At 34.4% G+C, this 23,437-nt stretch overlaps 2 protein-coding genes and 1 long non-coding RNA gene across 3 annotated transcripts; all 3 read right to left on the reverse strand.

Annotated features, from left to right (window-relative positions):
• Nucleotides 1-3,100: 3,100 nt before the first annotated feature.
• LOC149405084 (uncharacterized) lies at nt 3,101-4,335 on the reverse strand. The gene is made up of 3 exons (XR_016295540.1): nt 4,171-4,335; nt 3,612-3,652; nt 3,101-3,225 (listed from the first exon to the last, which is right to left on the reverse strand). It is a non-coding gene; the product is annotated as an uncharacterized LOC149405084 (long non-coding RNA).
• A 2,410-nt stretch (nt 4,336-6,745) lies between these two features.
• Nucleotides 6,746-9,145, reverse strand: LOC149405085 (uncharacterized). The gene is made up of 8 exons (XM_089607764.1): nt 9,088-9,145; nt 8,468-8,645; nt 8,128-8,222; nt 7,765-7,832; nt 7,632-7,675; nt 7,409-7,486; nt 7,161-7,314; nt 6,746-6,844 (listed from the first exon to the last, which is right to left on the reverse strand). The coding sequence occupies exons 1-8, from the start codon at nt 9,143-9,145 to the stop codon at nt 6,746-6,748; spliced, it is 774 nt and encodes a 257-aa protein (XP_089463890.1).
• A 4,069-nt stretch (nt 9,146-13,214) lies between these two features.
• Nucleotides 13,215-19,910, reverse strand: LOC149405086 (early-responsive to dehydration stress protein (ERD4)). Its single transcript, XM_089606816.1, has 11 exons — nt 19,366-19,910; nt 18,271-18,423; nt 18,039-18,174; nt 17,475-17,576; nt 17,262-17,381; nt 17,068-17,148; nt 16,492-16,832; nt 15,729-15,974; nt 15,056-15,380; nt 14,324-14,557; nt 13,215-13,878 (listed from the first exon to the last, which is right to left on the reverse strand). Exons 1-11 carry the CDS (start codon nt 19,899-19,901, stop codon nt 13,489-13,491), a joined length of 2,664 nt encoding a protein of 887 aa, XP_089462942.1. The 5' UTR covers nt 19,902-19,910; the 3' UTR covers nt 13,215-13,488.
• Nucleotides 19,911-23,437: the final 3,527 nt, after the last annotated feature.

The following is a 23,437-nucleotide window of genomic DNA, read 5'->3' on the forward strand; positions in this document are numbered from 1 at the left end:
GGATTTCGAAAAATTCGCTCAAGTATTTTCAAAAATATTTGAAATATTTTTCAAAATATTCGGGGGCTAATTGTGGGGGTCAAAAAATCAATTATCTAAAAATAACAATAACAAAACCATTTAAGTTGGGCTTAGGCTCGACCAAAGCCCAAACAACAGGCCCAGTCCGGCTCACAAGGGCATATCTGTACCCAGTTCGACTCCTGAAGCTCGGCCCAAGTCTAGTTCCCATAAGAAAGACGAATCGCCAGAGTTGACCCAGCGAGGGGAATCAGTCATGATCAGATAGAAGACTCCGCCGCAAAGACCGGATCTGAGATAACTTCAACTAGCGACGTGACAGAGCCAAACTGACGAACACGTGTCCACTCCAACAAACCAGCCCCGACTATAAATAGAAGCCGATATGTCAAATTTCGGGACGCAAGCTTACAATCTTATTTTCGATCTATTATCTCTATATTCTTTGAGTTCGCCATTGTTGAGTTCGGCACTCCGCCATTTTCCAGTTTGTAATTTATTCGATTATTAATAAAATCTTTGAGCATTCATATTCATTTCGGCCCATTTCCTTTGAATTCTTTTCGCTTCTTATACGACGTCTTCTGAAACCCATATTTATAATAAATCAAATATATAAACTATATTATAATTTGAGATTGTTGAAATCGACATCAACACACGCCGTTCTATGCTATTATGCTCAAAATAAACGTCAATCTGGTGATCGTTTATACATAATTTGTATAGCGATTCCAATATCGATACTTTGCAACAATAATGTCTATATTACAAAGCGTTATACATGACGTTTTGACGACACAAATTGGAACTACCTTTTGTTAGTACTGTCCGCAGAACCGGCCCATAAAATTATCATATAGTAAGAGTTGGATCGGCCCAATAGATTGGCAGAGAAGGGGTGGCCAAGAAGAGTTCGGTCGGATCTAAGAGGTCAAGAAAAATTCAAGGAGAAGCAAATGATTACTGAAGGACAGTTTAAAACCGATGTATTTAATGCAATATTATACATTTATTATGCCTTAATGAAGATATAATCGTACGAACCCCATTGAATGAGTTCGAAGTTCGAACGTTAATATTTCTAGTATATATATCTAAGGAGTTGTCCAAAAAAATATGCACAATTTTCGAGGGAAAATTGCTCTAAATAGAAGTAAAAAAAAAAGTGTTTTGACTTTTTTGGACTTTTTTTTCAAAAGGTCACAAATATGACCTCTGACACTTTTTTCATTTATGTATTTACAATTATATCCTTATTTATTTATTTATTTATTTATTTTAAATATCAATGTGTTGTACACCTCTCTCATGTGACTCATGGCCCCACTAAGTACACTTCTCTCTCTCTCTCTCTCTCTCTCTCTCTCTCTCTCTCTCTCTCTATTCTTTGTCATTTCTCTCTTACGTACATTGTAGCTTATATTAGTTATAATATATATATATATATATATATATAGGCTAGTAGTTTATATTGTAGCTATTATAAATATTATATTTACATATACATAAATATATGACATATGTTTTTTTATTACATAATAAAGTACACACATGAATAATTAATAAAATAGACACATTTTTTTTATGAAATTAGTTTGATTTAATTTCCATGAAAATCATAAAGTACACACATAAATAATTAATAAAATAGACAAGTTTTTTTATTTTTATGAAATTAGTTTGACTTAATTTCCATGAAATTAATAAAGTATACACATAAATAATTAATAAAATTGACACATTTTTTATTTTTATGAAATTAGTTTGATTTAATTTCCATGAAAATAATGAAGTACGCACACAAATAATTAATAAAATGGACACATTTTTTTTAATTTTATGAAATTAGTTTGATTTAATTTCCATGGAAATAATAAAGTACACAAATATATAATTAATAAATAGACACATTTTTTTTTATTTTTATGAAATTAGTTTGATTTAATTTCCATGAAAATTATAAAGTACACACTTAAGTAATTAATAAAAATAGGCACATTTTTTATTTTTATGAAATTCGTTTAATTTAATTTCCATGAAAATAATAAAGTACATACATAAATAATTAATAAAATAGACACATTTTTTTATTTTTATAAAATTAGTTTTTAATAAATAATAAACGAAACAATAAGATTTCGTGACTTTCCTGTCACGAAACAAATGGATTCGTGACTTTCCTGTCTCGAAAAATGAGGATTTCATGACTTTTCTGTCACGAAAAATAGGGATTTCGTGACTTTCCTGTCACGAAAAATTGGGATTTCGTGACGTAACTGTCACGAAAAAAAACTCTTCAAGTCACGAAACCGTACGTTTTCATGACATTTTAGTCACGAAATTGGATACTTTTATGGAATTTAATGATAAATCTCTTGTTTATTTCATTAAATACGTCGTAGCACTACTACAAATATGGGCATCAGGTGCGACTTGATGCCCAAGAAGTCGCACCCGATAGTACTATCGGGTGCGACTTTAGGTGCGACTATGTCGCACCTAATAGTCCGCAGCTAATACTATTGGGTGCGACATGTCGCATCCAATAGTATATACTATTAGGTGCGACACTATTGGGTGCGACTTATCGCACCTGACGTCGGACCTATTTTTCCATGGGAAATCAAGAAAAAGGCGGGAATTTGACTTTTGGGTGCGACATGTCGCACCCAATCCAATAGTCTTCCCACCAAAACACCAAACAGTAGTTTAGACGTCGCTTTTTAAAAAAGCGACGTCAAATCTTTTAAAAGAGCAATTTTTTGGATGTCAGTTTATTTAAAAGTGACTTCATTTCTTATTTCGTTTTTGAAAAAAAAAAATTAGCCAAAATTTAATCAAAACTTTTCCTTATAAATCTATATTTCAGAAATTGATTTCACAAAAGAAGATAGAGTACATGCAACTTATGATAAATTAAAAAAGTCACACAGGGAGGAGCTTTAAGTTCACTCAATTAATTATACAAGTGATGTCAAGTATACAACAAATTAAATTAAGCAAGTAATATGCACTATGAATTAGCAATGTCAAAGAATTAGCAAACAGATACTAATCAAATAAATAATAACCTTGTCCTCTTGCTCCTTCTCGGGCACAGCAACAGGCTCTTCCTTGCTGGCCTCCACAGCTTCACCCTCTCCGGCGGGCTTCTCAGCATCAACAGCCTTCTCGGCTTCCACCACCGGCTCCTCAACATCCCTAAATTTAATAAAAAAAAATTTGTTTCTTTAAAAAAAAAAAAAACAATTTTGTATTAATGATTCAACTAGCTAGTTTGAAAGCTAGTTCCAAACATATTCAAATTTCAAACCACACAATCCAACGGGAAATTCAATTCGGTAAATACCTATGTATTCACATTCTGTCCTACTTGGAAAAAGACTACGATGGCTGAGAAGAAATTCTCATTCTTATCATAAACTTGCCTACCAAATTGAGCTGGATGCTTGGCTCTACATCAACTATATAAACCACATTAAAATCTAATCTTTTTTACCTATCTTCTAACCATGCATGACAAGTAATTCACCACTAAGTTGGATTAAAAACATTAATCATATGATAAGACAGTCATAACTACATACAAGATTTGGAGCATGCCTCTACCGACCCAATACTCCAACACCTGAAAAAGGGCAAGTGAAAAAAGAAAAAAAACAAATCAAATGGCATTGGATATCAAAGCCGATTTTCAAGTCTTGAGATGATCATATCTAAATGGCCTTGACAAAATTCGAAAGCCTTAAACACGAAGGAATTTAGCACAACATTGTTGAATACTTTGCATCAACATTACCATCGACAGAACGAAAAAATCAATGGATAAATAGAAAAATAAATTCTAATTGATTTTCAATCTTGCAGCTATAACATTCTGTATTTGGTCAAAGAAACAATTAAAGATTCATTTTTAATTCTCCAGCCATCCTGTTTCAAATATTGTTTATACTATTTGCTTTAAAGTCTCAATCATAGATTGAATAATATAACAATATAAATTCATGTTCTTCCTTAATCACCATCATGCCGACACAATAATATTTTTATTAAAAATAAAAAAAAATCCAAATGAAGAAACTCAGTGTAAGCCTCATAAAAAAAAAGAATGAAAAAAAAAGGAATTAAGCGTGAAAAGGAAAGAACCTTCCAGAACTTCATGATGAATTCCCATTCTGTCTGAGCGCACGGCGAGGTTCGGAGGGGCTCGGGACGACGACGAAGAAATACCGGTGGATAGCACAACTCACGGCCAAGCACAACTCACGGCCAACATCACAAAATTCAAACCAACCTCGTCCAAAAATCCAAAACGAACACAAACCCAACCTCAAATCAAACCAATAATCATGAAAATAACCTCAAAATCTCCATACCACGTTCAAAATAAAAAAACCCCCAATTTCAAACATTCATAAACCATCAAGTCACAAGAATCGAACGCTCGACAAACATAAACAAGTCAAAAGAATTCCCGACAGCCTGACCCACTAACGCTTAAGTCATCATAACTCGAGCTACAAAACTTGAAATCGATTGATTCTAGCGGAAAATGAAAGTAGACTCATGTAGCTTTCTAACGAGATATTACAAGCATATATACGACAAGAATAGCTATCTCAAATACAGCCCGTAATTCACTATTACAATTCTGGAAATCCCGTTTTACTGCTGCGAAACACAAACTTTGGAAATTCATAACTCATTCAATACTCAATGGATTTACATTTTCTTGGTCATTTTAGAAAGCTCATACAGTCTACTATCCATGAAAAATATCCAAAAATAAGAACTCAGATCATATCGGTCTGTCCATGTCGATTTACAGAGGCAGTTCAAATAATTTTTCTTTTTCACAAATTCGGCCAAATTCAAACCACAACCAAGAAATCTGAAACCAATCACCAATTTCAAGTCCTCAACATCAATAATCGGGTCCAAAGATCAACTAAACACAATAAATTGCTTAGAAATCATCCCGGAATAAAAATCCCCAAATTATGAGCTATAAACCCTAGCTTGAAAATCCATCCGAGAAAGAGACTTCCTCACCTTATTTTCGTGGAATTAGATTCTCCGGCAACCACTCACTCCTTCCTCGGTGGTCGCTCTTGCTCCGGCGTCCTCTCGACTCCCGGCGACGTCTCTTTTCCTCGGCGGTGGCGGTGGCTGGTCGCGCCAAACAGCGGAGCGGTGGCGGTGGTTGGTCGCGCGAAGCAGCGGAGGCGCGCGCGCGCGCGGACTTGGACGTCGGAGAAGGCTCGGAAAACTCCAGGTGGTGGCTAGGAGAAGAGAGAGGGAGGAGATGGTGGTGGCTCGGAGAAGAGAGAGGGAGGGAGATGGTAGTGGCTCGGAAAAGAGAGAGGGAGTGAGATATATGGTGGTGGCTCGCAGAGGAAGGGAGAGAGGGAGAGAGAGTCGGAGTTTGAGAGATTGAGGCTGTGAAGAATGGAAGAAGACGAAGAAGACGAAGCTGAGTTTATAAACTAACCCTAGTAAAGTAATCAGGTGCGACAAGTCGCACCTGATACTCAAATAGGTGCGACTAGTCGCACCTAAAAAAACTATTAGATGCGACTAGTCGCACCTGATAGTAAAAAAAATAATCTAAAAATTAATTCCACGTCAGACAAATGAAAAAAATGAGGGGGAGAAGTTGAGCGGCTAATTTTTTTTAGACTTTCAGGTGCGACTAGTCGCACCTGAAAGTTTCAAAACTATTGGGTGCGACTAGTCGCACCCAATACCACTTAAAATCAGCGAATTTTTTTTCTTTTCTGGAGCCCTTTTGGTGTAACAAGTCGCACATGATGCCCAATTAGGTGCGACTTTTGGGTGCGACAAGTCGCACCTAATGCCCCTCCGCATCAGAAAGGCTTATTTGTAGTAGTGTAGGAGACCAATGGTTATTAGAAATATAAAAATAAAAAAAATTGAAAAAATACACTAGTACAAAACAGACCTTTGGGTGCGACTCACCCAAAAGTCAATTTTCGCACCCAAAGATATCTTTAGGTGCGACTTTGGGTGCGACATTTTCGCACCCGAAAGTTCGCACCTAAAAGTCTTGGGTGCGAAAAGTCGCACCCAAAATGTCACCAAAATCCGTGGAAAAGGCGGGTAAAAGAGCATTGGGGGCGACGAACACCAACCGAGCCACAAAACACTCCAGAATCATCAAACTAATCTTTAAATCTTTAGACGTCGCTCTATTATAAAGTGACTTTAAATCTTTGAAAAACGTAATTATTATCCATGCTTTAGTTGTCACCTGATTTAAAAGTGACTTCGATTCTTAATTTATTTATAAAAATAAAAAAAATTAAATACATGCACACAAACACCAACCGAGCCACAAAACACTCCAGAATCATCAAACTAATCTAAAAAATTAAAAGACCCAAATCATAATTCCTCAACCCTAATTTTTTTCCAATTTTCGGCCAAAAATTCAAACACACGCTTAAAATTCCCAGCTTTAAAACCCTGTTTTCAAAAATTCATAACTCACTCAAATCTCAATGGATTTACACGTTCTTGGTCATTTTAGAAAGCCCATAACGTCTACTTTCCAGGAAAAATATCAAAAAATCCAAATTAAATAGGTATCGAACTGCTCACGTCAATTTACAGAGGCTGTTCAAAACTAACAATTCTCAGATTATTGGTTTTATATTCACAGCCAAACAATTCACACGGCCAAGAATTCACACAGACAAGCTCAATATTCAAAACCCAGATTCAATGAAAAGTAAACAACCTCGGCATGCTCGCGGCGGTGCTCACTCAACCTCGGCGTGCTCGAAGTGGTTGTATCAGTCTGCAATATAAAACATATGTACTTTTGAGTTGAACACCAAATAAGTTGAAATTATTAACGGAATGAAAGCTCTTCGTTGAGTTGATAAGCAGATTTTTTAATTATTTTTGAGTTGTGATTTAATGCATAAAAATTAATGCGACATCTACTACTCCAAAAACATGAAACACAAAACCGAAAAAATTGTTTACTGGTTAATAACCATGTTCATATATGTATGCAGAACAAGTTCTTGTGATGACGAGAACGCTAAATCATTAAATAGTTAGTTATAAGGCGTTAGCAGCAAAAGCAAAAGAACAGCTTACATACATACCTTATTTGTCGATGGAGAAGTTGGAATTTCCACATTTAGAGAACAAGTTTTGGGAAAAACCCCCTTTTCAATATCTCTAATAGCTGCATTAATCAATGGCAAGCACACGGCAACTGCATCTTTAAAATCACTTTCCTGGCTTTCATCCTTCTTCCTAAGGGATCAACAAAATATTACTTAGTTACTCTATATTTTGTTTTAATACATCAATCGTAATATGTGAACAAAAACTATTTTAACAAACTCACCAATTCAGAGAAATAGACAAAGATGGTACACCACAGATCATTGCTTCTCTAGCCCCAGCAACAACACCAGAGTAATACCTGGCAAATTAATAGCATAATAATCAACTTCTCAACAAAGTTTGTAACTTGTAAGACAAATTATAATAAAGACAAAAAAAAAAACATTGGTGAAGAGAAAGAAAAGCAAAAGGAATCATTTACAGGTAAGTAAATGACGACGTACATGTGATGGCCACAGCTTGATCCCCTGTTTATTCCACTAATTACCTGAAACCATATTCCAAAACGTTCTTGAGAAAATTATGGGCACCTAAACACATTCACCATTTTGAATATGACTTCATACAAATGCTAACCAGCAAAGGCTTTGTCCAAGAGAACAGTGCTCCGGACAATGCTAGTGAAACACAATCTGCCGGAGTTCCTGCAAAGTAAGAATCGCTGAGAAACCTATCATTATTAATTACAAAAACCCTAACAGGAAATAAAGTATATTGATTAAACTTTAAATATCTTTAAACCAAAGCTCAAACAACATTACCCCATTTCACAGCCAAACAAAACACCAACAAACCCTCAATAAATTTGTGTCCTCTACTTAAATTTCCAATTGGTGGCACAGTTTCACAATAGGAAATTCCCCTCAGTTAAACCGAGACAAAGCAATGAAATTTTGGTCCAAAGTTCTCATACGCACACATAGATAGATAAACCTGTACCTGAAACTTCATAAGCTGTGGCACCATTAATCTCAGCAGAACTCACAGCTATCGTTTCTCGAACTGTCACGGAATGGCCAGAGACTGATTTATCCCTATAATAAACCAAACCAAATTCCAAAATTCTTACTGAATAAGCATCAACAAGCACAAGAATCATATAGAAATATGAAAAACAGACATCTAAATACAACTTTATTTCAATGAACTACTATAAACAAAAAGAATCAAAGCATGATGATATTAATCCGAATTAAGAAGTGGGGAACAAAAAACCCCCAAATTCCTAAAACGAACCCTAGAATCCGAATTAAGAAGTGGGGAAGAAGATTTTCTTTACCTTGCTTCCCGAAATCCAGTCTCCTCGGCGCCGTCTCCCTCTTTTCCCGGCGTCCTCGGCGTGCTCGCGGCGGCGCTCGCTCCTTCTCGGCTGCGCGCGCGAGGTGATGCTCGGTCTCGGTGGCTGCTGTCGGCCGCGCGTCCTCTCCCTCGGTGGCTCTCCTTCTCAGTCTCGCTTTCTCACTCCCCCTCAATCTCTCTTTCTCTCTCTCGGCCGCTCAGCCTCTTCTTCTTCTTTTCTTTTCTCTTCTTCTCTTTCCTTTCTCTTCTTCTTCTAATGGGATAGAATTTGGCAGAGTAAGTAAAGACACGGAACGAAATTTTAGAAGCGAAATAAGAGGGAACAAAATCCCGCTAAATTTTCCAAATGTTTTGGACTTTTGGGTGCGACTTTGTCGCACCCAAAGGTATGATAAGCTTTTGGGTGCGGCTTTTCGCACCCAAATTTAAAAAAAATCAGCGAAATTTTTTGGTTACTTCAGTGACATTTTGGTGCGAAAAGTCGCACCCGAAAGTAATTTTTGGTGCGACTTTTAGGTGCGAAAAGTTGCACCCAAAAGTCATCCGCACCGAAAAACTGTATTTGTAGTAGTGATACATGGTAAGTCAATCTCTACTTACCTGGAAGATCACAAGGAAAGAATGTGTTTTTGTATATTGAAGTGTTGTTGATATACATTAATTTGTATAATTTCATCATTTCAAATGGAAAAAGAATGTTAAGTAGTCTAAACATATGAACATAGGTTAATGAGGTTTAACGTCATGTTGTCCAGTATGTCGTTTACCCCTCTAACTTGTACTTAATGTGGAAATTTATTGATAACTCATGTATTAGCGTTGTTAATCTTTCAAAACAACTCATTTAAGAGTCTAGAAGCAAGTTTATGAGGACCAAACGAGATCAAAAGAACGAAAGAGAGCATGTTTCATGTAATTGACACGGATATCTATGAATTCGTGACTTCTATGTCACTTCTATGGAGATTTCGTGATTTTTCTGTCACGAAAAATGAGGATTTCGTGACTTCGTTGTTACGAAAAATGGGGATTTCGTGACTTCTATGTCACGAAAAATTGGGCTTTCGTGATTTTTCTGTCACGAAAAATGGGGATTTGTGACTTAACTGTCACGAAACAAAACTCTTCAGGTCACGAAACAGTACGTTTTCGTGACATACCAATCACGAAACGGATCTTTGATGGAATTTAACGATAAATATCTTTTTTATTTCATTAAATACGCCGTAGGGGGATCAATGATTATTATAAATATAAAAAAAAATTGTTTGAAAAAATACATGGTAAGTCAAGCTCTACTTATCTAGGATCTTGAGGAACTAATGTGCCTTGTATTGTGAAGTGTTGTTAACATACATTCATTTGTCTCATTTCATCATTTTTATTTAATGAGAAAAAGTGTCACGTAGTCTAAAACAAATGAACATATGTGAATGAGATTTAATGTCATGTCGTCCGGCATGTCGTTTTCCCTTCTAACTTCTCCTTAATGTGGGAATTTATTGATAACTCATGTATTAAGTTGCTAGTCCTCCCAAATCTACTCTTTTAACATTCTAGAAGCAAGTTTATGAGGACCAAACGAGATAAAATGAGTGAAAGATAGCATGTTTTACGTAATTGGCTCGGACTTCGTGATTTATTTGTCACAAAATTCCGGGAATTTTGTGACGTCTTTGTCACAAAATTCCGGGAATTCGTGACTTCTTTGTCACACAATTTCGGGAATTCATGACGTCTTTGTCACGAAAAAATGGGAATTCGTGACTTCTACGTCACAAAAAATTGGAATTTCGTGACTTCAATGTCACGAAATATTGGGATTTTGTGACTTATTTGTCAAAAAAATGGGGATTTCGTGACTGGTATGTCACGAAAACGTACTGTTTCGTGACTTAAAGGGCTTTGTTTCGTGACAGATAAGTCACGAAATCCTTATTTTTCGTGACAAATAAGTCACGAAATCCCAATATTTTGTGACGTAGAAGTCACGAAATTCCTATTTTTCGTGACATAATTTCCTTTTTTTTGTGACAAAGACGTCACGATTAATTCTAAGTCAACTACGTGAAACATCCTCTCTTTTGCTCTTTTGATCTCGTTTGTTCCTCATAAACTTGCTTCTAGACTGTTAAATGAGTTTATTTGGAGGACTAACAACGCTAATACATGTATTATCAATAAATCCCCACATTAATGAGAAGTTGGAGGGGAAAACGACATGCCAGACGACATGACAGTAAATCTCATTTACCTATGTTCATTTGTTTTAGACTACTTGACACTTTGTCCCATTAATTTGAAATGATGAAATGGGACAAATAAATGTATGTCAACTACACTTCACAATACAAGACACATTAGTTCCTCAATATCTTCTAGGTAAGTAGAGCTTGACTAACTATGTATTTTTTCAAATTTTTTATTTTTATATTTATAACAAATATTGGTCACCTAAGACGTATTTAATAAAATAAAAGAGAGATTTGTCATTAAATTCCATCAAAGTATCCAATTTCGTGACTGGTATGTCACGAAAACGTACTGTTTGGTGACTTGAATAGTTTTTTTCGTGACATCTAAGTCACGAAATCTCAATGTTTCATGAGAGGAAAGTCATGAAATCCCAATTTTTCGTGATAGAAAAGTCACGAAATCCCCATTTTCCGTGACAGAAAAGTCACGAATCCATGTGTTTCGTTACATGAAAGTCACGAAATCTTATTGTTTCGTGTTATTATTTCATATAAATAAATAAAAAAATTTTCTGTTTTATTAATCATTTATTTGTGCACTTTATTATTTTCATGGAAATTAAATCGAACTAATTTCATAAAAATAAAAAATGTGTCTATTTTATTAATTATTTATGTGTGTACTTTATTATTTTCATGAAAATTAACACAAAATTATTTTAAAAAATAAAAAATATGTCTATTTTATTAATTATTTATTAAAAAATAATTTTATAAAAATAAAAAAAATGTATCTATTTTATTAATTATTTATGTGTGTACTTTATTATTTTCAAATTTTCATTTTTATTTTTATATTTATAATAACCATTGGTCCTCTACGCCGTATTTAATGAAATAAACAAGAGTTTTATCATTAAATTCCATCAAAATGTCACGAAATTCTAATTTTTTCGTGATATAAAGGTCACGAATTCCCATTTTTTGTGATAAATACGTCACGAATTCTCAGAATTCTCAGAATTTTGTGATAAAAAAATGTGTGTATTTTATTAATTATTTATGTGTACTTTATTATAACATATAAGGACAAATAATAGAGAGAGATGAGTGTAGGTGAGAGTGGGGTCCATGAGACATTGATATTCACAAAAAGTAAATAAATAAGGATATAATTGTAATTACATAAATGAAAAAAGTGTCAGGGGTCCTATTTGTGACTATTTAAAAAAAAAGTCCAAAAAAGTCATTTACATTTTTTTTACACCTAGTTTTGGAAAACTCTCATTTTCGAGAGAAAATCAATACAACATTTTCAGCAACTTTTTTCTTTCAGTTTTATTTCTTGTTCAAGTTTAATTTTACATTTCCATTTAGGAAGATTTAGCTCACTTTCAAAGTAATAAATCAAATACTACTCGGACAATATTCGTGATTATTGACCTCGGCGATTTCCACGTCAACATCTTTATTGTTTTTTGTTGTACAAAAGAAGATAATATACGTATTAGTATCAAGCGCCTAAAACCTATCTCATTTCCTCTTCACTTGCTATACAAAATTCATTCGTTTGATTCTCCCAAGTTATTTGAGCTTATTTATGTCCTTGCACAAAAAAATCATAAAAACAAATAAGCTAAATACATACAAAAAATAAAAATAAAAAATCCCATAAAGCCTATATGAAGTTGGGAAACATTAAAGTGCATGTTGACGATGTTTTCGTCTCAGTAAGCGAGCAAGGTGAGACTCGACAATCTAAACCCAAGCACCAACATTACTTATACCATTATGGGAAGGAAGATGCTCGCTACAATGTCGATGCTAGAATGCTAGCCGGATAAAATCACAACTCACTTGTCTAATTTGCAAACCATGTATGTTGTTTAGCTATTTGGTTTTATGATATGTGCTAACGAGTCTTGTTTAAGAATTATCAATTACTGGAAATTATTTTGTAATGTTTGGTTTCTTGTAGTTGTTAGTGAGGCCTACCTTGCTAGATGTTGGCGTCGGTCATCATTTTTTACGCAACACCCTGTTAGGATTTCCTAACAAAATATCACATGATGGGAAAATATATTGCTTCTAAATCTGATCTAGAATCCGTTATATGCTATAGTGCACAGAATTGGCATCAGCATGATGATAGATTTTGAGCTACTGAGGTCCCGAGACCCTGCATATCGTCGCTTAGTGGGCTGCGTAGTCACAGAAGCTTGAACTATGAAATTTTTAAGAATTATGTTGTAACTGTAATTTACTAGAATGGTTAACTTAATTAACTTAGAAAATCTATCAATTTTGAACATGGAGTTCATAAAAATTAAGCTCGATCAAGTAGCTTTAAAATGAACCCGAGTCGAGCAGAGGCCAGACCAGGTTGGCAAAGGCGCTGTGAAAATTCGAATTTGGAAACGAGTTATGATTAAAGTATTTTATGGTAGTATTGGTTTTTTATTTATTTTTTTTATTTACGTTCAACATAGATATTATGTCTCATGAGCGTAAATAAAGCTTGTGTCGAGATTATTGACATATAATATATGCAGTATCGTTATATATTTTTTGTTGCAAGCATGTAAATTATATTACACACCATAGTAATTTTCACAAAAGGCTGTCAAGATCAACTGAATCAGTGTTGATCAGCTAAAAAACAATAATTTACAGAATAAAAAAAAAAAAAAAAAAAAAACAAATGGCATAATTAAAGTGTGGATGGCTAAAGAAACAGACTATCATATCCACAGAGAGAGGTTAGAATAAGAAAAGGGGTAAAAAGAAAATGAATAAGTTCTTTTTTTCAAGGCTCGCCGTATTGGTAGAAGTAGTGGGGCGGGGACCGCGGACGGTCGTCGTAGGCGTAGTGATGAGGTGGCAGCGCTGTCTGATCGTACGCGTAGTAATATTGCTGATGTGGCGGTGAAGGAGGGTAGTGATGGAAGTTTTGAGTGGGAGATGGCGGGTCATGGGACAGGGAATCGGGCTCGCTCGTTGTCGCGGTGGGACCGGCGGAGTGAGCTTGGTGTTTGTCCACTCGGACTTGGACCGGCTCGTCTTTTCTGTCTTCTTCTTCTTCTGCTTCTTCCTCGAAGGATTGGAATATCGGGTGTAAGTACGCGTCCGATAGGTATGCTTTCAGGTCCAGCTCGGGTTCTGTGCTTCGTTCAGCCGTGTCCTTGGCCATTGCTTCCTGAACAAGGAACGTACCACGAAGATAAAATACGAATAATTTGGACAGCCGATAAATGCTGACGTGATTCTCCTCTCAATTTGACACTATATCACTAATGACTAAACATTCTGAAAATTTTCTAATTAAAAAAAATAATTATTAGAGGGTTTCTTTCCCTTCTCCTCGTCAAATAAAGAGTTTAGTGACGATATTTTTAGACAAACATTAGTCATGATGAATGATTGATGATATTTTCAAAACCTCCTGTCAGTATCACAATTAAACAATCATTCATTTAAATAAAAAAATAAAAAAGATAAAAGATAATTGTAACGAGGAGGAATTTTTCAGTTAACGATATATAAATTGAGCAGTCGCGTCATAATGCTTAAAACCGAGTGAATGTATCCGACATTTTAAGTTGGTTTTTTTTTACCCGAGTTTGTAGAAACAGAGTGTTTACCTCGAGAGGGTACTTTCTGAAGGCGGGCTCGAAGCGGTTCTTGCAGTACTTGTGAAACGCCAACGTGAGTATCGGCAGAGCGATGAGAAAGGGCGTGGAATTGGCCGCCTTTTTCGTGCCGAGGAGACCGAACAAAAGAAGTTGAGATATCAAGAGGCTCGCGGTTATGCGGCTGTGGACGTGGGGCCAGAACGCACCCACGCTCTCATATTGTTGGTTGTACACGTTAATCACCTGTCCAAAACCACCAAAATTGATCAAGTGTTAATATGTCCGTGATTTTTTTTTTTTCGTGACATAACCTTATTTATGCCCGTTCAAACAGCAATGCTGTTCTTTAAATTTTGTTACAAATAAATAACAATAAAGCAATAAAAAAAATTTCCCCTGAATTTTTTAAAATTACCTTTTTACCCCAATTTATACTTTTTTAAGCGCAAAATTATATGATATTTTCATATTTGCCCCCCTGAAAAAAAAAACTTCTTACACGCCCCTGACTTTTTTTTTAATCTTATATTTTTATCATATATGCCCTTCAACCCACAACTGTTCCTATATTATCAAATTTGCCGGAGCGGAGCCCATTCAGGTCACCAACAAAATCCGACAAATTTTGATAATGACTTCTCTAGTCATCATATTATCTTCAACTCTTTATGCTATATGTGAACAAGATAAATAAAATAGTGTCTCGAGTATCGAGATGAGATATTTAAATGTACTACCGACCTGGTGACGGTAAACCAAGTAGGCAAAGGCGAAGAAGACCAATATGAAGGGGAGAAGAATGGGGGTGACCACGGCGTAGACAAGGCCGAGAAGGAAGTAGAGCTGAAGGCTCGGGAGAGTCTCGGGGAAGTCCACGCTGCCAGGGTCCATCGCCCTCTCTCTGTCTCTCTCCGTTTTCACCAAAAACATATTCTTTAGGTGAAAGATGACCAGAGGCTTCAACCGGAGGATCTCTCCGGCCATGCCGGCCCACCCGTCCACCATTATGTAAGTTATGAAGAAAGTCGCCTTCGTCGGTATCGATACCCCGATGTTCCTCGGAATCCTAAAGAAGAAAAGAAACAAGAATATCGGCATTGTAAAAATCATGTTTTAAATATCACGGAGTTTCCATTTTAAGAACAGGTAAGGAGCCCCTCTCTCAATGTGGATTTTTTTATTACTAAAAAAATTTAAATAAGTCCTCCCTGAGAATTTATTTTCATCCCATTAGCTTTTGGACCATTGCTACTTTTGAGTTGTTGGCTCTGATACCACGTTAAGTATTATGTGTTCCATCTTAAAACCAATATGGCTATGAGAGAAGTGACCCATAGTGGAAGATTAAATAATTCAATAATAGTGGCGATTTAAATGTCGAAATAGAGTGAATTGGAAAGGAAGAGAGAATTACTCGGTTGGGGACTGGTTAAGGAATGCGTCGAGCTGCTGAAACGCTGTACCAGTGACTATGCTTCCCAAGAACACATTCACCAACATGAAGTAGTAGTATTTCGACGCTGCTCTTCGCTCCACCGTCGATATCGCAATATGCCCTTCGATTTTGGACATGAGGATCAATACAGTCGGAAGAATGTATAGAAATATTTTGAGTGCGAGACCGGGAAGGAAACCCTGTAGAAATGACTTGATGAATTTCCTGCCACAGTTTCGCATTTCTGTTAGAATCGCGAATAAAATAAAATAAAAATAAACTTATTAAAATTGCAGCTTTTATGATTGTGATGTGAATCTCTGTAATTCAGTGATAATGAAATAAGAATTACAAGATATCCACAACCAAAAATGATTGGAGGAATGCTTAGGATTTTGGAAGAATTCCAGGTCTCTCAAATACCCATTTATTTTGTAACTCCTGTCATTTTATTGAGAATATCAAAGGTTCTTACAAAACTGTATACTGATTCGATATAAACTTGTATTGAATTTGATGCAAATATAAACAAAAGTAAATATAATGGTAGATATCATACTTCTGAGAAGTTTGTGCTCCCCCTTGGGAATCTCCTCCTCCCACTAATCTCTCATACAATTGATAGAATTTAATATTAACCACTTACTTATCGAGTTATTAATATGACACTTGTATATAAGTTCCTGACATCACGCCATGTTTCCGGTCCGAAATTGTGAAAGACACGTTAATGCACACTTACAATTCAATAACGGGCCTGAGGAATGGAGCGACTCTCTCGAGACCCTCCAAATTGGCGAGAGACTGCACGAAGGCGATGGGAATCATGTAGAAGAAGACCAATGCGAAGACGGAGATCGAGATCACGAGCCTGCGAATGCTCAGCGACACGAACGGTATGGCAAGGTTTCGCCAGTACACGTCCCGCGGCTCCGGAGCCCAATTGGTCAGCCACAGCGTCGGGTTCTTGCTCTGCTGCGTCTGAGCGCACACTGCCGCGCCCCACCGTGACTTGAACGATACGAAAGCCACCGGAAGAACCGACGTCGAGTCCTTTATGACGTTTTGACGCTCCGATGTCACCTACAAAAATAAATAATCGATTGATACAAACACCCGGGTAAATATTTCAGTCCGGAAAATTTGGGACTGGACGGGATCAATTAAGAAAATAAACTAAATCAGACAAAACTGATTTAGAATGGTTTGGTCTAGTTTTGTTAATTTGTTTAGTTTTACGCCGTTTTAGTCCCGACCGTCGGTCAAGTGTACGAGTTTTTGATTTTTTTTTTGCACATCCCTAGTATCCATGGCTTACCCTTCTATCGAGATCCTTGATTTGTTTCTTGTAGTACTCAATGGAATCGACTTTTTTGCCACAAAGTCCCAAACACCCTGTCTGGAAAATAAAAGGATGGAGATAAATGAGAACTTTCAAATATTTCTGTGACTTGTGCTCTAAGAAATCCTTCAAAACGCATATATATCTGGATCGTTTGTTTCCGTAAGAACCTTTGAAGTTGGTCTCTTGTCCGGATGTCTTTCTAATTTAAGCTGGTTAAAGTCTAGCCAGTTTCGGAGGCGGTTTCTCTTCCTCGCTAGTTTAGCGAATTTGTTGGAGTCATAGACGGCCTGAAAAAGCCAAAGCAAAACAAATCGGTGAAACTGTATTTTATTGCTTAAACATAATTGAAAGATGGAAAAGAAGATATATTACATACAAACCTGGTGGCATAAATAGCTATTTGGGTGGTTTGTCTGAAAGAAATTATCCACAGTATCTGAAAACGAGCGACCAGATTCGATCGGCACATTCCTAACAACTACCTGAAAAACAATGACAAATTAAATATTGAAGCGAACCGGCAAGGACACGATTAAATTTCCAGACAAACTAAATAAAATAAAAGTGTGAGATTGAATTTTGTGCTATCTTGCTCTGAAGTCAATGATCGTGAAAGCTAAGCTCACATACTTACCCATGAAAATCTCAATTTTTGTTTTTTTTTTTTTGTAAGGCAATTATGAACCAATGTTTATAAACATCTTATTCCAAATGACTCTGTCTTGAATAGAAAATTGAGCACAAGATGAACTGTTGGAATGGATTTTTGGTCAAATATGCTTCGTCCTTCTCAGCCAAGAGAGGTAAATTAAATAAATGGCTCTTCATCACAAACTTCTTGTGCGTACAGAATATTATTACCACTATAGTTGGCATAACATAAAAGACAAAAAAAAAACAGAAGAAAAGATAGGTTTGGAAAATAAAATCATAATTTGACCCACCGTGAATTGTTCAGCCCGCCGGCGCTGTGAAGCCAAGTACTTTAACCTCATCGATGCGATTGTATCATATTCTTTGTATAGCATCAAACAAGTCCAGAATGTGAACAAGTACTCCAGGCCAATGTGGACAAAAAACCTGAATATTTAAAATATATCCATGCTCATTATGACATCTATATAACACTACTACCATTCTTTTCTAGCACAAACAGAAGTTTTAATTGAGACATACCTTACTGATTTAGGAGGTACATTTGAAATTGAGAGCTTGTCTATATCGCTCAGAACCAACTCTTTCTTCAAGAAGGAAAGTGTTCCATTCGACACGTTCACCGGAATCAGTATTAGTAGAGCTATGAGTGTAATGGGAACAAAAATCTTCAAGCTGCCATGAAGAATAGAGATTCATTTGCTCAGACAGATTTTTGGATAATTTTGGATCCAAAAATATGTCAATATCAATGCAAATCTAAATTCAGATTTTTTTTTACATAAATATATTACATTATTTTTGGGTCATGGATTGAAAATTCTATTATGGTCCACAAAGTTTAAAAATGAAAGCATCAAATTGTCATTTTCAAGAATTTGGTATGCAACAAAATTAAAGTGTTTCCAAAATGTATGAGGATGAGTCATCTCAGAATATGAAAGTTTATTCTATACATTTTGAAACGTGACATGTGATTGTGAAAGACAATTATTTTTTTTTATCCAAACTCATTTTGAATTATTACCAGCTTGTTCGGTCGGCAGAGTAATAGTCAAGGTCATTAGAAAAATGGATTCTGGCATTAAAAAATAATAAATAAATAAAAATGAAAGTTTCTCCGCTCAATCTTTAATATTTCATTGTGCAAAATAATCATAATTATTATCATTATTATTTTCCTAAAAAAACATGTGCAAAATTAGTTACACACGAACTGTTATAAAGTGAATAATTAACAATAATAATTAGCAAGTGCCACAGTAAACGTCATAATTAAAAACTAAAATTAAGAATCCAAAAAACAACACAGCTACGTCAAAGTAAAAGGAACCACAGAAGCTCTCCCAAATCCCAATCTTCTGTAGAACCCAAATTCCCAAGTCAACTCCAATACTTGTACCCATATCTAAACTCAATTATTTTATCCCAGTGATTACTTGTAATTTTTACTTTAATTTTTAGTGTAATTTACTTATATACCTATGTTTTTTTTTTAATTCAACAATACATCCACCAACCAGAAATGCAACAATACACATCCCTATAACAAAAAAATAAAAAACAAAAATCGAACTAAGGAAATAGGAATTTTAGAGTCCAGAGAGTAATGGTTACCCAAGGATATAAATCCTGAGGAAAACAGCAGAGTCAAAGCCGGCATGGTCAATGATCTGAGCCTGAGTCATCCTCATGGCTTGAGGCATCCAATTGAGGAAAGTGAAGTAGGTCTTGGGATTGAGGTTCACAAACTTGCTCACGAAGTTTCCATGGCCTCTCGCTCTAGGGCTCTCTCTCTCTCCTCTTATGTACCATTTCGGAAAGTAGACTCTGTCGTTCACCGGCTGAATTCTCAGCACCGCGAATGCCAGCAGAAACGCGAACGCCGATATTATGTTAATCGCCGCCGAGACTCCGATATCGCTCAGACTCGCCATTGTCAAAGCTTGTAGAGAGAGAGAGAGAGAGAGAGAGAGAATAAAAGATGAGTAGATTTTTGATGATAGTGAACTGTGAATTGTGAGATGATAAACAAGCAAAGTTTTGGAATGGAAAGAGAGCTGGAAATTAAAGGAAAGAATATTTATTATCGCTTTTGCAAAAGGTCTATAAAAGAATTGTCTTTTTTTTTTTTCCTTTTTCTTTTTTTTCATTTTCTTTTTTATTTTGTTTATTAACTATTTGGGTTTTTGTTTTATCTCGTCGATGTTCTTGGTCTGTTTTTCTTCTTGTCTCCTTTATTATTATTTTTTATTTTTGGTTTATTAGTAAGCATGTGACACTAAAGAATGAAAGTGCCACCAAATAATAATGTTGAAAGGAGACTATAATGCATAATAAATGTAAAATTGCCTTTAGTGAAGGTTGCTATTTTCTTTTTCTTTGTCATAATGACACATGTGATTCTTTAATCCACGGCAATAATTTGGTTCGACATGAGAGTTTAAAGTTTAAAGAAATGTAAAGTTTATTCAAATTTATCTCTTGACATTTGATCCATACATATATCACTTGACAGAACTTCTTTGGTTTTGATTTTTTTTTTTTTTTTTGTACACTTCACTTCATATACAAATAGCTTTTCAGAATTAAAGTCCAAAAACTCATAAACAGTACATTGATGGAATAATGTTTTATAAATATTAAGCCAAGAGGAAGTCGTACATAAGCATCCACTAGACAATGTTAATAGAGCAACTCCAACAACACATCACAAATAATTTTTTTTTTTTTTTTTTGTCATCCACATCATTTTTAGCATATTATGAAACAAAACTCTAACGTAAATAGCATTTATAATTGCTCAAAATGGGTCCCGCTTTTATCATTTTTAGCATATATATAATTGTTTTATTGTATTAAAAAAAAATGAGCATAGTGCTCCTGCACGGCTATTAATATTTTTGATGGGAAGCATTCTAAAGTGCTTTTCACATAAATATGAGCACTCTTTATTTACTCTTTATTTTCTCTTTTATATTTGGGGTTGCTCTAAAAATGGTTGGCATTATATATATATATATATATATATATATATATATATATATATATATGTGTGTGTGTGTGTGTGTGTGTGTGTGTGTGTTTTTATTTTAATGTACATATATTTAGCACGCAAGTGAAGTGAATTAGTTTGTTTTTTCCTAATATATGGAGTGAATAAAATAAACAAGTGTTTCAGGGGCGTCATTTTTGTTGGACTAAGGGATTATGAGATGTGAAGTTATGGGATTTGTTGGACTTTTAGGCCGAGAGCAACCACCAAATCCGCATGCTTGCATGTGCGCGTGAGTGGAACTACTTTCTATTTTCCTATTCATTTTAATTTATTTTTATTATTTACTTTTTTCTCTTTCAAAAATCAAGTCTCATTTTATTAAAAGAAAAAAATAGTCCACTAAACCGAAGTAAATTCACATGCTTGCATGTGCTCGTGAGTAGAACTACTTTCTATTTTTCCTATTCATTTTAATTTATTTTTATTATCTACTTTTTTTCTTTTTAATAATATAGCTCAAATTTCATTTTATTAAAAAAAATAGTCCATTAAGTCGAAATAAATTAATTAACCTAATCAAATTAATTAATTACTTTGGTCTGATTGAATATATTTCGAAATAAATTAAATTAATTTAACCAATTAATTAATTTACTTCGATCAGGTGAACTATTTTCTTAATAAAATGAAACTTTAACTAGTTTAAAACAAAAAGTAATTATTGGGTTACTGACTTAACTGTCTTTTTTTTTATTCATTTTGTTCTCCAAGTGAGCTTGAAAATTTTGGCAAATCAAGGTGTTTGATACACATTATTTGAGAATTTAGATATATTTTGTGGATATATGAAGAGCTAAGGTTTTATCTATGTGTAATGACTAATGACAAACTTACCCTTTTATTTCCGACAGTTATATTTATTTTCAAAGTTCTGAAGTTTTTTAAATATTTGAGAAACAAAAATAGTTATGATCGTTAAAAAAAAAAAAAAAAAATCGAACTTCACACTCTATCATCAAAGTTTAAACTATATTTTAGGTTATTTTCTCAAAATTTATAAGTTTTGGCATTTTTTATAAAGCTTAGCACGCAATTTTCGAAGTTGTTTCTTTATATAAAAAAAATATAAAAAAAATAAAAAATTGAACTTTTGTATGAAGTTTTTGAAGCTTTTGATAGACAATGGCACAAATATATAAAATATCCGAAATCAACTTAAAAAATAGGCTAAAACTTCAAAAATCAACTTAACAAAAGCAAGCTAAAACTTCGAAGATCAACTACAAAAAAACATGCTAAAAGTTCGAAAATAAGAAACGTGCTAACATTAGTGTGAAATTTATATTTCAAAGTTTTACACATATAATTATATTTTTGAACTTTTAACTTGGATTTTTTCTTTTATATATTTTGAAGCTTTACACTATTACGTACATTTTTGAAGTTTTAGCATGTCTTTTGAAATTGATATACGAAGGCTAAAACTTGGATTTACTTGGTTTGTATGCTTTTTTATGATGATTTTCGGACGACTCTTGTACTGGCACTGGCTAGTAGCAACATTGGTTAAATAATAGCCTCGAGCTAACCAGATTTTAACCGATTTTTTTTACCAAACGATCAAAATTAAATATTTTTGTGTTAATATTTTCAATCGAATTTCATTACAAATAAATATTCCTTTTGTAGACAATTCACACCTATAAGTTGTCAGTGTGGCAAACTAACGATTTGGACGGCTACTTATCATATTAATACTGTTGAAAATCTTAGCATTGAATTTTACATCATTGGTTGATTTTAAATGTGAATTTCTTTCATAAATTTAAGGAATGGACGTTCTATAAAATATATATATATATATATATATATATATATATATATATATATATTGTTGAAAATCTTATCATTGAATTTTACATGATTGGGTAATTTTAATTAGAATCTTTTTCATAAATTAAAGTAATTGATAGGGACGAGAATTTTACCTATTATCCGGTTCGTTAATCAGTTTAAACGGATCGAGTAATATCCGTTTTTTCGGATAAATGAGTAAGACCCGTTAAAATTTTATCGGATCCGAGTAATAGAATAAGTGGACTTGTACCTCTCTTCATATTATCTAGCCCGTTAACACAATTTTTTTTTTTATTAAGAATCCCGGGTCCATCAATTTATTTCATGTGTTAATTACCACCTGAACTACCATTCTAACTTTGATAATATTGTATTATTATATTTTATAATTATAAAAATTAAATAATAAAAAAATCATAAACTTTGAATTTCAATCTTCTTTGAATTAATATAATGACTGTGATATTTATATATGTTTAAGTGATTTTAAAATTGGTGGTTTAATTTTTTTTTTAGTACAAACCAATAACTGGGTTTACCTGACCTGGTGCTCAAAAACATTAAACGGGTAAGAAGTTGGACACTTTTCTACCCGTTAACCCGTCGGGTATACTCATTACTTGACTTACTTCAAAAATTGGGTAACTATGTCTGGGTAATCTTCTATTTCTTTTCTTTATGTCTCTCATGTGCGCTCACGATTACGCTTCTTCGTTCAAAGTCTCACTTTAACTCCATCGTGACCTCTGTTGCGACAACGTTCACCCACTCTGAACTCTATCACTTTTTTTTTTACATTTAGGATTTGTCATATAAGTCAACTTTTGATATTTG

The sequence above is a fragment of the Urtica dioica genome, chromosome 2 (genome assembly GCF_054948205.1).
Source record: "Urtica dioica subsp. dioica isolate 48M chromosome 2, U.dioica_male_clone48M_v1_H2, whole genome shotgun sequence".
In the NCBI taxonomy this organism is placed as follows: Eukaryota; Viridiplantae; Streptophyta; class Magnoliopsida; order Rosales; family Urticaceae; genus Urtica; species Urtica dioica.

Excerpts from the sequence above, each read along its gene's own strand:
- LOC149405085 (XM_089607764.1), bottom strand. The coding sequence starts at position 9,145 with ATGTATATCAACAACACTTCAATATACAAAAACACATTCTTTCCTTGT. Across the intron at positions 7,833-8,127 it reads CACAGCTTATGAAGTTTCAG|GAACTCCGGCAGATTGTGTT; the intron begins GTACAGGTTTAT and ends CTTACTTTGCAG. Across the intron at positions 7,487-7,631 it reads TCAAGCTGTGGCCATCACAT|GTATTACTCTGGTGTTGTTG; the intron begins GTACGTCGTCAT and ends TTAATTTGCCAG.
- LOC149405086 (XM_089606816.1), bottom strand. The coding sequence starts at position 19,901 with ATGAAAAAAAAGAAAAAGGAAAAAAAAAAAAGACAATTCTTTTATAGA. Across the intron at positions 18,175-18,270 it reads GTACCTCCTAAATCAGTAAG|GTTTTTTGTCCACATTGGCC; the intron begins GTATGTCTCAAT and ends TTAAATATTCAG. Across the intron at positions 16,833-17,067 it reads TCAAGGATCTCGATAGAAGG|GTGACATCGGAGCGTCAAAA; the intron begins GTAAGCCATGGA and ends TTATTTTTGTAG.